At 33.1% G+C, this 17,884-nt stretch overlaps 1 protein-coding gene across 4 annotated transcripts in view; it reads right to left on the bottom strand.

The window, feature by feature from the left end:
• Positions 1 to 1,039: 1,039 nt before the first annotated feature.
• LOC111032619 (protein couch potato) overlaps positions 1,040 to 17,884 on the bottom strand; it is a 55,122-nt gene continuing 38,277 nt past the window's right edge. Inside the window, exons 2-9 of one of the 4 annotated variants that reach the window (XR_002604323.1) lie at positions 13,839 to 13,916; positions 9,176 to 9,229; positions 9,020 to 9,082; positions 7,564 to 7,711; positions 6,533 to 6,678; positions 4,113 to 4,273; positions 2,244 to 2,357; positions 1,040 to 1,816 (exon numbers count right to left, since the gene is read on the bottom strand). Coding sequence is in view for 3 of the 4 variants with exons in the window: in XM_022313015.1 (XP_022168707.1) it covers positions 1,744 to 1,816; positions 4,113 to 4,273; positions 6,533 to 6,678; positions 7,564 to 7,711; positions 9,020 to 9,082; positions 9,176 to 9,229; positions 13,839 to 13,916 (723 nt within the window). In the remaining variant the exon portion in view is untranslated. The remainder of the gene's footprint in view (positions 1,817 to 2,243; positions 2,358 to 4,112; positions 4,274 to 6,532; positions 6,679 to 7,563; positions 7,712 to 9,019; positions 9,083 to 9,175; positions 9,230 to 13,838; positions 13,917 to 17,884) is intronic. The other 3 variants (XM_022313016.1, XM_022313015.1, XM_022313017.1) reach the window with 3 other exon arrangements.

Genomic DNA, 17,884 nt, shown 5'->3' with positions numbered 1-17,884 from the left:
ATATTATAATTTTTTTTTCGCAAAAGACGTCGGTAAAACATAATAATAGTAAAATGACATTACTTTTAAATAATTAATCATTTGTTTTTGGAATGCGTTATTTATTCAATAATAGTCCTTATTGGAATGTATCAGTAAATTTTTTTTACAATAAAAATAAATAATACATCAACGTCTTTTGCTAGCCCATGAACACTGTTCGTCTTACGTTTAACAGATCTGAAATAATTACCACGGCGAGCGATCACAGACTTAAAATAAAAAAGTAAAACGAAATACTTATAATTTTAAGTATTTCAAATGGTATTATTATTATTATTTTTTTATATATATATAAATTAATAACTATAATTATTTAATTCATTAATTATACATCTAACTGCTTAAAAATAATAATAATAATCATAATCATAATTTCAATATAATACACTGAAAACATACATATTATACCATATTATTATGTACACTGAAACGCAGGAAAAAAGAATATTTTTTTTCAATATTACTCATTGGTAGTTGTCTAAAAATAAAATGACAATAAACTATAATAGAACGTAATCTTTGGTCTTTTTCAGTTGTATATTATTAATATTACATAAAAAAAAAAATCTCCGAGAGCAAAAACGTTGAAAAATTATTGTCTCTTAAAAAATTAAAAACTTAAAAAAAGATTGTCATTTTAAATTAATTATCAAATATTATGTAGGCGATTATTGTTAATAAAATAATTAGCTTACGTGTTCTCAGAAATATCCTAATTTTTTTTGAAAAAAAAGACGAGAATACGCAACAACGAAAATAATCCTCGTACCTACCTAGAATAACTCCCATGAGCTGCTAAACAAGCTGCACCCTGTAAATTTGTTTGAAACAAAATCTACTTGTATATAATGGCAAGAAATAAAAGACTAAATTGTATAAAAAATAGTTTTGCAGAATTCATTCATTTTGTATAATAATAATAATAATAATAATAATAATAATAATAATAATAATTATTATTATATATAATAATTTGTTTTATATATTTTTATTTTTATTTTTTTTTTGACTAAACCGTTTTCGGCTTGGACGCCTCCGCGGACCAGCCGAAGCGTATGCGGACCGCGTGATCCGCTTTGATCGACCTCACGAAGTCCGTTGGCGTCTGACCATCCCAACAGACTTAGTCTTTTATATAATTATTTACAATGTTTAACGTTAATTCCCTTTCAAAGCATTATTGATATGTATTTAGTGAATGTATATGAGCGCGCTTACATTTTTATTTATTTATTTATTTATTTTTTTTGTATGTCATTAGTAATTATTATTGCTAACATCTGAACCACGCCTATATGAGAATAGGCAATTTTTTTAGGATAAAAAAAAATACATGAGAAACAATCACAGATTTGATGAGTCTTAAGATCTTACACTACCCACTAAACAAGCATAGGATGATTATTTAGGTATTAGTTTAAAAGCTTAGGGAATAAAGTTAGGAATTAGGTACACTATGTATATAATATAAATATGATGAATATGTTTTTTAAACACTACAGGCGAACAAGGAAATAGTTACTGCTTTGTACAATAGCTTAAGAAGCTTTAAGCTAGTAATAATTATTCAATAATAATTTTTTTTCAAATTTAAATTGACTTAAATTAATTTTTTTCCATTATAGGGCTTTGGTAGGTTATTTTTGTCGTGTCGCGCGTTATCTAGACTTGGGCAGGTACTGGTGGTCTATCTTGTAGTTGTCAGGTGTTGTTCAACTGCATGTGAGTATACGTGAAATTGACGTTGTCCAATTTCTTTTGGCCAGCATACTCCCTATAAAAACAAAATAAATAAATAAATAAATAAGACATCGTTAATTTCTCAGTGTTTTTGTGACGGGTCCTTTAAATAATTATAAAAAAATTATATAATATTATTTAGTCTATATATAGTTCGATGGAGTGAATAGTATCGAGTAGTGGCGGGGAAAGGAACACGGAATTTTATTTTGTTAGTTCTTTTAAGCTCGTGTCTATCGATTTCTGTGTTTGCGTGCAGTTATGTACTTGTCTTGCCCACACGTGTAGCCCCATTGTAAATGAGAATAGAAAAAAAATATCGAATAAAGACTATAAAATAAGTCTATCTCTTTCGAGGATCTCGTCCACGTGTCATAAAAAAAAATCCCCCTCGCCGCTTTATGTAATGGTATATTATTATATTGTGCCTAACGATTTTTTTGTGCCCTCCACCTTCTCACCTTATAATATGTTTTCTTATGTACATGGGTATAGAGAAATACGTTTATCAATGTCTTCATTTATAGGCGGTCGGCCAATAATTAAACGTCTGCTTTGACTGACTGTAACTCGTTCTATATTTGAAAAAAAAACAATAAAAAAATCCTGTCATTTTTCTCGGGCCAACTTGGATCTTATAATATATCCTAAATATTAGGTAAGTGTATATAAACATATATAATACATTTTTATATATTATACTGTAAAACCATGTGATGACGTCAATGTTTACTGTAAATACGTACAAATTCTCACTCAATGCGATGATAACACTTAACTAATATATAACTAATAATATATTGTAGTATATATTATGTATACATACAGTGTGATTCATCAAGCATGCTCACCCCTTTTTTCTTTAATAATACAGTTACACAAAATTTGATTTTTGGAATTTTTAAATATACTTAAAGATCATATTTTAAAATTCTTGAGATTTTTTTGTACTACGTAAGGAATGTCCTGTGGAGATACAAACTTCTAATTTTAAATTAAGAACCTCCCTCCCCTCCCCCCCTTTAACTGTAATTTATCCAGAGGATGATTTTTCTGAATTTAAAAAATTAAAAGTATCAGAATAAATATTCGAACTTGTAGTTTTTAAATTATTTAACTTTGTTTTTTATGAGGATAAAAAGTCCATCGTAATAGATTTATGAGACTGGGGGTATATAGTGATTTGCAAATTTTAGTCTTTAATAATAGCCATCAATATAAATAATTTGGAAAAATTGTTCATGTATAATAAAAACTAGTTTTTAGTCATTATTAAATCTATTTTATGTTTTTGTAAAACCATTTTTAAGGACTATTATCTTATTATCTTTAGTACAAACATTTTAATAATTAATAATAAACTACTCATTTGAATTTTGAAATAGGTACATCAAAATTTTAAAAATCCCAATAAATAATTTACTGTAAAAAGGGGGGGAGGGATCTCATTTAAAAAACCAAAGTTTGTAATGCCACGTCATGACACTCTTTAGGTGGTACAAAAACATTCAAGAATTAAAAAAATTATAATATAATAGTATAATATTTAAAAATTCCAAAAATTAGAATTTGAATAAATATTATTGAAGGAAAATATGAGGGGGGGGGCGAGCATGCTTGGTGAATCATCCTGTATATAGTAGATAACACCGGTTCCGAAGAAGTTTATCTCACCCATGTGCGAATCACAGTGATAATACGAACAATTATAATTTTATATCGTGATTGTAAATTTCGAGTTGAGCTCGCCGTGCGCCGATTATAAACGTCACGTCAGCTGTGTGCAAATCCAAAGCGATCACAAAATAACACGTCTCTCATGTTGTTGAAAGACAAACAGCAAAGTCGCGTACACATAGGTTTAATATCATAGTCATTACTCATTGCATATTGTAGTTTTCCAAACGTATATAATATTTTTATACCGGAAACTATACAAGCCGTCTCGTATAGATGCTGTAAGTGCTTAGAAAAATATGTCAAATACATTTTTTCGTACTATGAGAAATGTATTCAAGATATTTTATACATTTTTTACATTGGTAGGTACATAATTTATTTTATACATCATAATATAGTGTGAGTGACCCCGTGCGTATATAATTAATATACTTTTACAAGAACATGGAAAAATCAAAATATAAGCTCAAATCTTCGAGACCGTTGTTATCTACATTATAGTCGCGCTTTGACGTCTTACACACACAACACACTGACAAAACAAAAACGTACTCGTAGGTTATCACAGATAATATATTAATATAATGTTATTGTTGTTGTTTACGGTTTGGTTTTGTTGTGTTTTTTGTTTTTTTTTTCTGACTACTGACCTGGCGAAAATGTCTTTAAGCTCGTGGTCGGACACGAACTGCCCGAGGTTGGCGACGAACAGCGTGGAACAGGGCGGCTGGGGCTGCTGCTGGTTGGGCGGCGAGGGCAGTGCGGGGGAGGGCAGGAACGGAAGGCCGTGTGGGCCCAGCGTCAACGTCGGCTGAAAACGAGCCAATCCTAATATGATTTTATTACGCATAGTACCTTCACCGCAAGCTACGCAAATATCTATATTAAATCTTCTCTCGTTCGTTTCATTCCTTTTTTTCTGATTATTATTTTTCCATCGCACGCGCACACGTGACTATATATTATATTATACTATGACTAAACTATACAGCTATGCCGTCAAATGTAGCGCGCGCGATTATAATAAAACACTACACTACACGCACACAACAACAACTAATAAATCATCATAAAATGAAATTTTTATACAATATTGTGGTCTCGGACACGGCGGCGGTGGAAGAACAAAATGTGCAAAGCAATAACATAACGCGTGGTGCGTCTACAGTCGCCGCAGCATAATATGTTCCCGCGTCTTCCCGGTAGAGGTGTTTACCTACTGCCGCTGAAGGCAGGTCCTGGTGAAATGGTGCAGACGAGCAGATGGCAGTCTTTCCGGTCGGTGGCCCCGGTAGAGACCGGAACAAGACGTCCCCGACTTTAAACAGCCAATTCGCTGGCAGCCACGGGCAAGACATTTTCGCCAAAGTGCAGTGCAACCGTGTCCGCGATAAATACTAACTATCTATACTAAAGCTACCTATAACGTTGAGCGTACGAAACTACAAGCCCGATGTATCCGCCAAAGAATTCGATGAATACGCTATTCGGCCGAAGACGCAGTGCAAACTTTTCGGGCTCGGTGTAGTTTTATTGTGAAGGTCAAGGTAGTATATTATAAATTATTTCCATTCGTAAATATGTGGCTAACAAATTGTAATGTATAATAGGCTATATAAATAATTATATTGCATCAGTTCACTTATATCTGGCTACGGATAGATGCGGCCAAAAAACTTTATGGATAAGTACTGGATAGTTTAAGTCCATAAGGATTATAAATTCATACATTTCAATAAATATATTATATGCAATCATTTAATTGATCAATGCCTATTTGGGTCGATTGTAGTATAATGATAATTTGAAATAAATTGTATTATAATTAATAATATAGTACAATTAAACGCAACTAATCAGTAAGTAATTAAATTTTCATAATGAAATATGATTCATTTCACTAACTATAATTTTTACACTGTCAATATATTTAGCTAAAATCTGCAACTTTAATAATAAATCATCTTATTTTTAAAGTTTTAATTTGTATAGATGTAATCTTTATTAAATTTAATTATCAGTTAGTCATATTATAATTTCTTTTATCTTTTGCCCAACACCGAGAACAGTATTATTACCTCAACATCAACGAAAGAAAAAAGAAAAAATATTTACAGAACATTATTACGAGTATTATAATATACGCATTGTAATAAGTGTACATTGCAACAATTAATGATCATGGTCCGTGAGTGAAAAATGTATATATTTTTTAGTTGTTACTCATTTTACTCCTTGACCACCACATACCACATTCAAATTTGCCGAGAAATCCGAAAGAAACAAGTTGTAGACACATTTAATTTGGGCTCTAAATAACAATAATATGATAATGAAAATAATAGTAATGAAATGGTTTATTTTTTAGATTTATTCAGACGTTTAAAACAAATGGAATACTATAAGAATGATTAAAAAAAGCTGAGCTGAGCGAATAGCAATGTTTTAATTTTGTAACCTTAACTTTAGTATGTCTTATATTTTTCATGTACTTTATATGCAGGCAACGACTGGACATCCAAAATGTAACGAAAATGTATTTATATGTTAATATTTCATAAACCCATTAAAAAATAAAAGCTCGGGAAAACTCAATTTCCAAAGTCGTAACAAGATCAAAACAAATTTAACAAAAAAAAAAAAAAAACGATAAAATGTAATTTTTAGAATTGTCGACTTTTTCATTGCATGTTAAATTGGTAAATATTGTTTTGTGAGAACACATACCAGTATACCATGATGATATATCATGCGACAAGACATGATTCGCATTTATACAGTGTATAAATAATGTGTAGGTATCCGATATGTTTCGACATCTGTACTTATAAAATGTAGATTTACACCAAATATAATGCAGCGTTTTCGACGTACTTAGAAGCGAAGCTATATAGGTAGTTACTAAGTTGAAACAAAGAACGACCACGTCGTCTACATAGTACACAGAAATATAATTATAATAATATGACAAGCTTGCATAAGCGTCGGTATAATATCGTCACAATATTATATGGTAGAGGCATTGTTTTAAAATAAAAATTAATTCATAAATTTATATTTCACACACTACCTGTTGAGGATGTGGATGTAGTCCCGGGTGGACAAGAGCTGCGTGTTGTAGAGCCGTGGCCGTGGCTGCAGTTGGCATATCAGCGTACGCCAATGGATGATGCCATAACTCTGCCGGAGCGCCTGTGAAGAACGGGGCGCCTAAATCTAGACGGTGAAAAAGAAAAACAAACACGAATATATTACAACGATGGATCATAAGTGTGTCGGAAATCAAGGGTACGAGGGTGGTATTTGTGAGGGGGTGTGGTGAAGAGTGGCGAAAGTGGCGCAATGGCGATCGAAAGTCGGATGGTACAGATAGATCTATGCACTATATATACAGTACTAGATTGTGTCCGATTTGAAGATAAAGTTGCCCAACGATGTTCAAGGAGAATATCCTCATCGCCTATTTTTTATCTGCGTGACAACAATAAAATAATATAACAATTTATACTTTGATTAATATCTAAACTTATTTCTGCAGTTATACCAGATTATATTAATTTATGTTCAAAAGTTTCTAAGCGTGATACTAGTAATCATAATGTAGGTTGTATTTTAATATTTTTTAATTTTTAATAAATTTTATTTAGCAATAAGTGTATTCATTGATTTTTACTCATATTATAGTATTTTATTTTATACGAGGTGCTTTTGCAATTATTGATTAGTTGCAAAAAGTAAAAACTTGAGTCTTCTCTGAGCAGCCAAATCGCATAAAGTGATAAGAGTTGACGGCAATATGTGTCCATATACATAATTTTTTAAGGCCATGGACTGAATTTAACTAAAAAATATGGTGTACTACGAAAAGGCCGTCCCTCGGCCGACAGAGGTACGCCACCGGCTACCGCTAATGTCTGTATAATATCTCCTATCAATCTTTTGGCCCTATAGATTTTTCTCCCTGTCGGTCTTTATCGGGAACAGTTGGTTGGTTTTCTAGCGTTCACACCCCCTAGCATAATATGATAATATAATAAACTAGTAATCGTGGAAAGGGATGGGTCGGTGCCCGGGAAGTAGACGAGGTATGCAGGTACTTACGTCCGGTGAGCGGGTGCATCAGGCCTTGGTGCGTGTTGGGCGTGACGTTTGCGTTGGCGGGCTGTTTTGGCTTGCTAACCTTCGTGTTGCTTTTAGCGAATTCTAGCCGTATGGTTTGCGGCATGTCGGGATCGAACCGGACGCCCTGCTGCCGAAACCAAACACACAACAATACAGTGCTACCATCCCGTGTCGGAAATCAGAGCGGGCAGTTTCCGGTCAAGTACGACTACGATTTGGGTTGTGGCGGGAGAGGGGTTGGGGTGCGAGTCTAGACGCGACACGCGAAGTTGGTGATTTTTTTTTTTTTAAATCTTTCTTCGCCCGTCGTGCCAATATTATACGTATGATATCACTACGCGTGGTATAATACGAGACAGCATTTTCTAATAAATGTGAGCTCGTCGTATTCGTGCTTTATTTCACTACGGAAACTACCCGTCTGTGGTTATCGTTTTAACATAATCTAAATGTAAGTCTTGGCCCGTAGACATATAAAACTACTTGCCGATTATATATCGGTTCACTAAGGCCGCTCGGCAAAAGGTCGCAACGCTTAAGTGCATACAATAATAATAATTTTTGTTGGTTTATAATAATATAAGCATTATAATTTAATAATTATAATAACGGTAAAAACGAACGTTGAACACAACTCCGTCATAAGTCATAGATCTCGTTCTATTTTAGAGTCAATATTATACAACGTGCGTAGGTGGTAATACATAATATGTACAGTTAATTAAGCGTTGAACAGACGTATAGAACTGGCGTGTTACGCTTTATTTGTAATTTTTTTGGAAAACGAATTTAAAAAAAAAAAACACGTGGCGTAGGAAACATCAACCTCTGCGCTTATTCACGGGCCGTACACGGTAAACCAAGTGATTTTATACGTCTACGGTTTAATATGTCTATTACGTTTCCGGGTCATAAACTCTCTTGCTTAATGTACGCTGGAAAATGTCGTGAAGTCAACTTTAGGGGAGGGGCTGAATTAGCGTGACGACGGTATACTTTGTAAAATACAACGGTATACGTCTCCCATAATAATAATAGTTTTAATACAATATATCATATTATATAATATATCGTATTATACGTGTGCGTACGGCTACTGCTTTTATATATATATATATATATATATTTTAAATGCCAGTGATAAGCGTAATACTATATAGTATACGTATATGATGGCATGTTTGACGTTAAACTCGTATGATATTGTATCGTACGCACACTTACACACATATTATATAGGTACATCACGAAGTATAAAGTTTTGTAATGCCACGTTGTTTAGAAACTCTCGTCACGTTTGGGGGATGAAGTTTCGATCAAAGTCTAAAAAGAGTTTATCACGGGGAAATAATATAATATAATAATAATAATACAAATAACATTAGGTTGAATATAGTTCATATTATGTATTATTTATATATAATATAAAACGCACCTGAAGGTCTTGTTTGGCGGCCTCGGCGCCAGCGCGTGTCTGGAACGTCACAAAACCTACTGGCTGAAAAAACAATGAAAAGTCAAATATATAATATTATGACAGCGTTTCAACTACGATCTAAAGACTTTTATTTGGTCAGTTATTTGAGCTTACCGAAGCTGTTTTGCCATTTTTGCTTGTAACTTTTAATAGAGATCCTTCGTAACCCTAAAAAAATAAAAAAATGAATAAATAAAACACATAATATTAGTATATTATGTAACGACAGTAATATCAGATAACAAATGTACCCTCTCGTAACAGCAATAAACCGTTGTCGAGAATAAAACCGATGAACCGTAAATTTTTGTTACGAGAGGGTACATTTGTGGTACAAATTGGAATCGTGGTTGTTGTCGTTGTTGATAAGAATCGCATTAACGATTGTGGCAAGTCATTACTATTGAATTCACAGAGGATTTCGAAAACGGATCGAATATGAACGAGTTTTTATATTTATCATACGCCACGAATGTCGATTTCACACTGTCGTATATAGAGGAAAAAACGAACATCAGTGTCGGCGTGCCATGAATGATATTATTATACGATCTGAAGGTGCAGTGCTTTATTTATTATAAAAATATATAGCATCATCCGAGAACGTTGTATCCAAGTTTATACTTTATTTTATACTAAATGTTCTCTCTCTCTCCCTCTCTACTTCCATAGACATTATATCATTATTATTTATACATCGTAATCGTTAAAACCCTATCTACAGTAGCATTTGCATATTGTAGTTGTAAACTTAAGTTCCGACTACCGAGAAAAGTGTTGAATTCGTGCTAGAGAGCCCAGAGCGAATGCGTTTCATCACTACAGAAAAGCAACCAGACACTGTTTTATGACTTCTGACAAGAAACCAGTTATCTCAACACGGCGAACATAATATGTTTAGTAATTTCATTTTTTATTATTTTAAATACTAATTTCTGCGGATAGTAATAATGTAATTTGGCTCCGATAAAACAGTCTCGTGCCGACTTTATGTGTCACCTAATACAACAATAGAACGATAACTCGAAAGCTATAAAACCAGAAAGAAATTTAATTAATTGTTTAAGACTAGTCAGAGAAATAATGCAACGCATATCGAGAACCTATAACGACTCGTTGAGTGTCTTACCGCGTACACCAATCGAAGAGCGAGCAGTCGGTGTCAATCGGTAAAAAGCCAAGTGTGGGAGTTTGAATATATTTGAAGTGTAATTGTATAGTATTATAATATAATATATATATATATGTAGTTACGCCATTGATACCATGTACATTTTTCAAAAAACTAATGATATTATTCAAAAGGGTGGGAAAGACAGGAAAGAGGACTCATCAATATCGTATAAAACCGTGTATTTTTACACAAACACAATAATCAGTCAGGATCAGCGAATCGAATTTTTGGGACTGTGTACGTTTTAAAGGACGTATTATTAATGTATTACATTGTAGGTAGGTATACAAATTGTTCGCGGTGACGACTGGTGAAACACGGTCGTTCCGTCGGATTATCAATATTGCGTGATCTGGATGGCTATTGGTTGAGCATAAAAGCATTAGTGTTTTGTTTTGTTTTTTAATCACGAACGGAGATTACACGACACGAGTTGTAAATCCAGCTGTGTGTTAACACCACCGCCGACAGGTTTTTCTGGTGCGTTACAAAAATCGTTTTTAAAAATGGTCCACGACAAACAAATTCGAAAAGCGACTGCTCTCGCATGGGGAATTGCCGCGGACGTTGTTTTAATGGTGTGTCTATATCCATGTCTTACGAGCCCGGAATCGAATATCGATCACGCGGAAACCGCCGCTCACGGGTTTTACGACTCTGATTATTTTTATTATTATTGTGTTTCAACCTGCCCGAAATAAGTAGGTGTGGGTACCCACCCGTCGAGGGCCAAAGGGTAACCACGTACAGTCTATAAAAACATAACTGCGTAATATTTATTACACACGCGCGCCAGGTTGTAGTACGGTTCTGCACGCGAATTCAAATCATTATTACATCGGTGTGTAGTTCGCCCGTTGCCTAGACACGGCTCGTAATAATAAGTCGCCCCGTGTCGTGGCCCGTGGGTAGGCACCCCGCGTATTACAATATATTATATTCTATAATAGAAGTTTCGCCGACCGATCGACGCCGTCGTAAAATTATTATTCCACATCGGTTATGCTATATTAGATTATAATATTTTATATGCAAACGATATAATATTATATGTCCACCCTGCTGTGGCGTAACATTTTTCGGGGATCAGACAATTTTTTTTCAATCCATCAACGGCCATTTCTATACATGCAGACCATGCAGACAACTTATAAGCAAATTTATTTTCTAAAAAAATATTGAACTATTATATGATAAACAATTTTTAATGACGTAAAGTTAACCAATATTTTTCCCAGTAATTTACTTAGACGAATGTACGTTAGCCTACGTTTACCACATTTGTGACCTCCCACAGAAACAAACTTCCCCTCTTTCATAATTGGATGACTACTCTATGTAAATTGCCAATGTATTAAGCTTTGTAAGCTTCGTAGGTTGGTTTGATACTTTGTATCTATAAATATTAGGTCTAAGTATCTAAAAATAAAACATAATGATTAAAGTCAAATTTATGTGATAAAGATATGTTGCAGTGTAAAATTCAATAAGGAAGTGGAAATGTTAATACTTGATAGTTGATATTGATTTTAGGTACCTATGTAAGGTCAATTTTATATGACAAATAAAATAATAATACATTACAGTTTTGAAAATCGAATGTATAGCCGAAATACATAATTTACCATGTATTCTACGAGTTAATCTTTATTTACAACTTCGCGTTTTAAATCAACCATTATATTGCTATATTTTAATTATTTTTAATTAAAATCAGACTTATCTAGCTATTATTTGATTTGAGGGATCATTTCCTAATTCTTTTGGCATCAAAGCAGTAAATTTACCGAGCAATCTTTAAGTGAACATTTATAAATCCATAATTTTAGGTAGGTAGTATCTTTTATCAAACATTTTTATAAATATATATTAACACTTCATATAATTAAAGTATTTTTTCCCCTTTTATTTCATCGGTAGATATACAAAGTGAACCGCGTATATTATAAACGAGCTGCAACGTTTAACATTTTAAATTTACATAATATTTAAATGTTAACATTCATTTTTGAGTAAATAATAAATGGTTAGGGTGAAATCTTTTATTTTATTATTGTTACCAGAATGATATTTCAAAATGAGTTATTGTTTTTTTTTAAGCTTTGAGGGTGTTCAGTCTTAATCGACATCCTCTACTCTACCAGATATATAGACTTGCAAATATTATACGAAGATTGTGTAAGGAGACTTTCTTTTAAATACTATACAATGGTATCGTGGCTGTTTGGATTGCTGTTGTAAACATAAAATATGTTTGGGTGAGCATTACACTTATAGCCTAGCAAAAACGACTAAAATATTGTACATGACATTGCAATATTAATTGAACTACGGCTTGTTTAAATTCCAATACACGCCCTCTTATGATATTACGTATATTTAGCAGTTTGCCGAGAGTTTTTGAAACTATAAGTTATAACATTATTTTCGGGGTAAAGTTAAATCAAATTTTCAAAACTAATTATATGGTGTAGGGAGTGGGTACATAGGCACATTTCGTGAAATATAACGATTAAATCAATGGGAATTTTAGATTATCGTGTATGTCGTATGTGTGTGTGTGTTTTGCATGTTTTCAAATGAAATTAACTACACAGAACCGGAAAGTGTTGTAATAAACATAAGTAATTTAAGGAAATTAAAAAAAAATGTCGTAAACTTGAAAAACAACTAAATAGTATTGTAGATAGCTACATCCTGTCAGTTTCTACTTTCATGCCTCGTGACATTTTGTTGGTTGTATACTCCTCCACTAAATAAAAATACTTCTCATATAGTGTATTATGGATATTTTACATTTTCCAATGAAATTATACCTAATGTTCAACTGCACAAACCTTGTGTTACATGTTGCATATTATAAAGTTTAATATGTAAAGTTTTTCCTCACCACCTCTTTCAGTAATAAGCTACATAATATGCGATAGTCGGTTCATGTATTTTAATGATGAAAATTTTTCTAAATCTGCAGACTTTTTTTTCGGCGGATGGACTGAGCATAACGAAATATTATCTAAAAAAGTTTATCCTGTCAATTTATATAGAAATCAATTTGATCGACCCTTGTTTTTTAACAATCATTCCATCAGATTTATAATGCATTATTTGCATGTGCAATGCACATATTGTATTATATTAGTATTACCTATATTATACCTCAATTATTTATTACGGTATCGATAAATAATTTTGATTGTGACACGTGTTATATATTTTTTGACCTCTTCGTTAATATGAACAAATACTAAAACTAACTCAATATAATATCCAATCACATTAATAAAAAAATATAGGTATATAGTAAATAATATTATATCTTTTATACACACTGTCACATTATGTGTGTAAACATATATTTATATAAATATATACATTTCCAGTGTTACAGTACAGTGCACGATTCTTAAATTCTATAAACTATAAACTAGGAAACTAGGTTTATTTATTCATGATCCGAGACCGACAGCGTTATTGGCGTAAATTAGATTTTGACAACACAATACGCGTACCGTCTGACCTCAAAGATATTGTTTCGTATGTGGTTTTAATACATAATATTATTGTTCAACGTTTTACAGTAAATCATATACGTTTTTATATTACCTCATATGCTCGAAACAGCAAGTATAGTTCACGTGGCTTGGCGTCCATTGGTAGACCACTGACAAATAACGTTCTCACCTATGGACAAAAAAAATCAACAAATTCGTTAGATTGTGGCAATAGTAAAACAATAGTCATATAACTAGCTAAAATTTTCGTCGAGCAGTTTTGCTCCCTTCATATTTAAACCACCATCGAGGAACCGCCCTTGCGTGTCCACTACAGCGTGTGCGTGACAATTGTAATTTCCTATTTTCCCGACGGCGCTTTTCCATTAAGTTAAATACAATTTGGATTTCCGTACCTACGCGAGGACTTTCGTATACACACACAAACACAGAGTATATGGAATTATAAATATATATATAGGATACAATACATTGACAAAAAGTGTATTTTTTGTGGTACACATTTCGTACGAAATGTCAATTAAATTAACAAAGTAGCATTTGCCAAAAAAAATATATTTTTTTAAAATGTTCATACGAACAACTACAGTAATTAATAATAATATTTATATTCGGAAAGCTTCTGTAAATGTAGTTGTACGTTATACATTTGTTGTTTTTATGTCAGCAAACTCCACCCTGTATATAAAGTGCATTTCATAGAGAACAAAAGAAAACCCCCTGGGTCGTGCTTTGGTTCTCTTTGTTTTTTAAAGGTCATCACCGTGTCACGCTGGTGAAGCACGGGGTGGTAGTTTCGTGACTTTTCGATCCACCGAAAGGTCTGACGGGACAGAGAAACACTCGACTGAGGGAGTAACAAAAAAAAATAATACAGCAAATATACCCCCTTCGCACGTACGCATATGTATATACACGTCGTGGACGAGAAGAGTGCTTCTCTAAGGGCACGGGGTTTTTTTAAGAGCCATCGGAAAGAGGAAAAAGAAGAGGCCCTGGGGATGTTTAAATACTAGGCGGGGAAGGGTCTAGTTCGATAGATGTATGTGCCAGTGTGCCACACCATGGTTGAGGCGTAAAAAGTTACAACTAACAGAGAATATAAATACATTTTTATATGTACACATCGAGATATATTATATACAAATTCGGTCTCCTGGGTACAGATGGAATATTCAATTTTCAAACGAATTTACTATAAAACCTTTAAAAAGTTTTTTTTAAATAAACTTGAGTTCTACTAATAAAATGTATGAGGTTAATGGTGTACAATGGCAATAGCCATTAGCCAATAACACTCATTAATTTGAAGTATAGTGTGTATATAATATATTTACTATAAATAGTGGAATCAGACAAAAAATTGTTTGTGCCTTAAAACTACTCGTATTATATACAATTCAATAAGCTCAATATTTATTTGTCAATATTTTAACTTTAAAAACTTTTAATATCCTAATAATATTATAGCGTTTCTTTGAAGAAATTCTTATATAATATAATATTTAAAACCAAATTAAATTGATTTAATAGTAACATCTATCATTAATAATACGTTAAAGGACATACAAAAATTCGTGCCAACATCAAATAATGCTTGTAATACAGACGTAAAAATGGAAATTACTCTGAAAATTATTGAAAGTTTTGTTACAGTAATTATATGATTATAATATTACCTATGTAAAACCTACGATGATTATCTACATGAGCGATATATCGCAGTGCGTTATTTTAATGAAAAAATACGTTTTAATATGACCCGTTTACTGCGCAGTCGTGTCAAAGCAGAAAGAGCGGCTGGAGATGTCACTTTTCATTGGGTCCTAATAATACTAACATAATTTAACTCCAGCTTTGAGCTTATAACTATAACATACTGTTTTATAGTTGTTGTATGTTTTTCTTTTTATTCGAGCGTATACAGAATTGACAATTGCTGTAAATGGATTATACCCATAGGTCGGGTGTGTGATAGCGGCGAGGTGGTGCAGGACTGCAAGAGGGCTGTCGGTCGGGTGGAATCTTTATAAGTATATAATATGTACCACGCAGCCCTTTCAGGCGCCACCACTACACGCACAGGTAGACGACTAAAAATTGACGACAACGACAACGAAGGGAGTGGAGGTGATGTGGAGCAGGTAGGTAGTTTAATATAATAATATAGTGTAGTGGAGCTTTGCTGGCGGTGTGGCCTCGACGGTGTAGTCTTGGGGGGGGGGGGAGGCGAGGTAGGGCGCCACGACGGACGGCGTGGCCATGGCAACAACGTTATCAACACAACTGGCCACGGCCGAGTCGATAACACTCTTTATTAATGTTTACAAACTCGTTTCTACAGTGCATGAGTTCGACTGAATTAATGATTCAAGAGCAATTTTCCGGAGTAGGTAAATAATTTTACTAGAAAATTTATAACTGGCAATAAAAGCTGTAGCCGAATATCATCCTCGACAACAATCCGATGCAGTACACGAGTTGCCACCACAATGTGCGTTATATTACATTATATTGAACATTTGTACACAGATCTAGAATGTTTCGTCCCATGTAAATATTGAAATAGGATATTTGGTCTCCAGCGTATATTGATCCTAGGACATTGGTCTCCGGATTTTTAAATCATTATTTCCATTAATTTCTTTAGTAACATTTAAATAGCAAGATGATAGTTAAAAGTTTGAAGAATAATTCAATGTTAGTTTATTATACTCGTATCAATATAGGTTTTTATGATTTAATTAAAAAAATATTTTTTCTTACTCGAAAATAAATACAATTCAAAAAGTTCATGCAAAATAATTATAGATGATAAAGAGTTAAAAATAACTCACAATGTTATGATTTAAGTCAAAAACAAAATGTTTTAAAAATGCACAAATATAATAAAGATTTTAGAACTGGGACTTCTAGTAGATGGACCGATAATACATGAGTTAAACTTCAATTCTAAATGTTTATTATAATTTATAACATTCAATTCTGAACTGGCGATTTTAGATAGCTGTATAAAACCAAATGTCCAATAATCAAATTATGGCTAACTCCAAATGTATTCTATATATCTATCTTAATATTTGTCTGGGGCTAAACGCTTTTAAACTCGATCTCTGGCGGTGACTAACCGTCTGTTTACTATTATACACGCTACGATAAAATATACCTTTAAAATTATAGAATAAGTCCTATGTTGTACGATTACAGAATTTAAACTTGCAGCGCCTTATAGCTACTACAGCCAATACACCGTTTGTCCAACAAATCGGCTTTCGTCGGACGGCAATTGACGCCACTCTTCAGTCCCGTTGCAGTTTGGTCGTATATGACGAAAATCAATTCGGCTGACGAGAGATTAAGTCGACCAACAAAATGTATTGACAGTATTTAGTCGAAGATGCGTAGGTCCACAGGACAAAGCGCAAGCCGACAGACGACAGATTGTCCCGTAAACTGTGACGATTACGTTTATATGGGTCTATTTACAAAACTGTCTTCCCGGTTCGAACTGTTATTTATTTTTTCTCCTCGAGACTAAACCCTGTGCGTAGATGTTTTACACACACTCACATAATATTAAAGAACTATTCACACTACGAACAACGCACCTTAACATGTACACGGTCTATTCATACGATATAATGATCTTGCGCGCTTTCGATGTATATAATATGCACATGCAATTCGTTTTCGAGTGGAAGTCGACTCTTTTTTAATTCCACACGTGTGTGTCCGTGTGTGTAAACAAAGGGCTCTTACGGTATATGCGTCATACGTTTTAGTCGAACGAAAAAAAAATTAAATACCCGATGTTTATAAGAGAAGGCGTGCGAAGGTAAACGATTTTTTTCATTCATTGCATTTGATTTGTGTATACAACTTTTTTTCATCGCGCTCGCGTTTTCATACTATAAAATAACCCGATTTTAAAAACAACAAAAAAACAAAATTAAAACTTGAACAAAGACAAAGTTATTTATTATTTTTACGTGTTTGTATAGGTTGTACAGGAAAAGTGATTTATGCAAGATAATAACGAACAAAAATAATATAATCGTCATAATATAATACGACAGCGTCATAGCGTTTTACTGTCTACTCGACAAATATAATATAATAACGGCGAACGAGATCCAG

The sequence above is a fragment of the Myzus persicae genome, unplaced genomic scaffold, assembly GCF_001856785.1.
Source record: "Myzus persicae strain clone G006 unplaced genomic scaffold, MPER_G0061.0, whole genome shotgun sequence".
NCBI classification, from domain to species: Eukaryota; Metazoa; Arthropoda; class Insecta; order Hemiptera; family Aphididae; genus Myzus; species Myzus persicae.
This window is presented reverse-complemented; position numbering and strand designations above follow the sequence as displayed.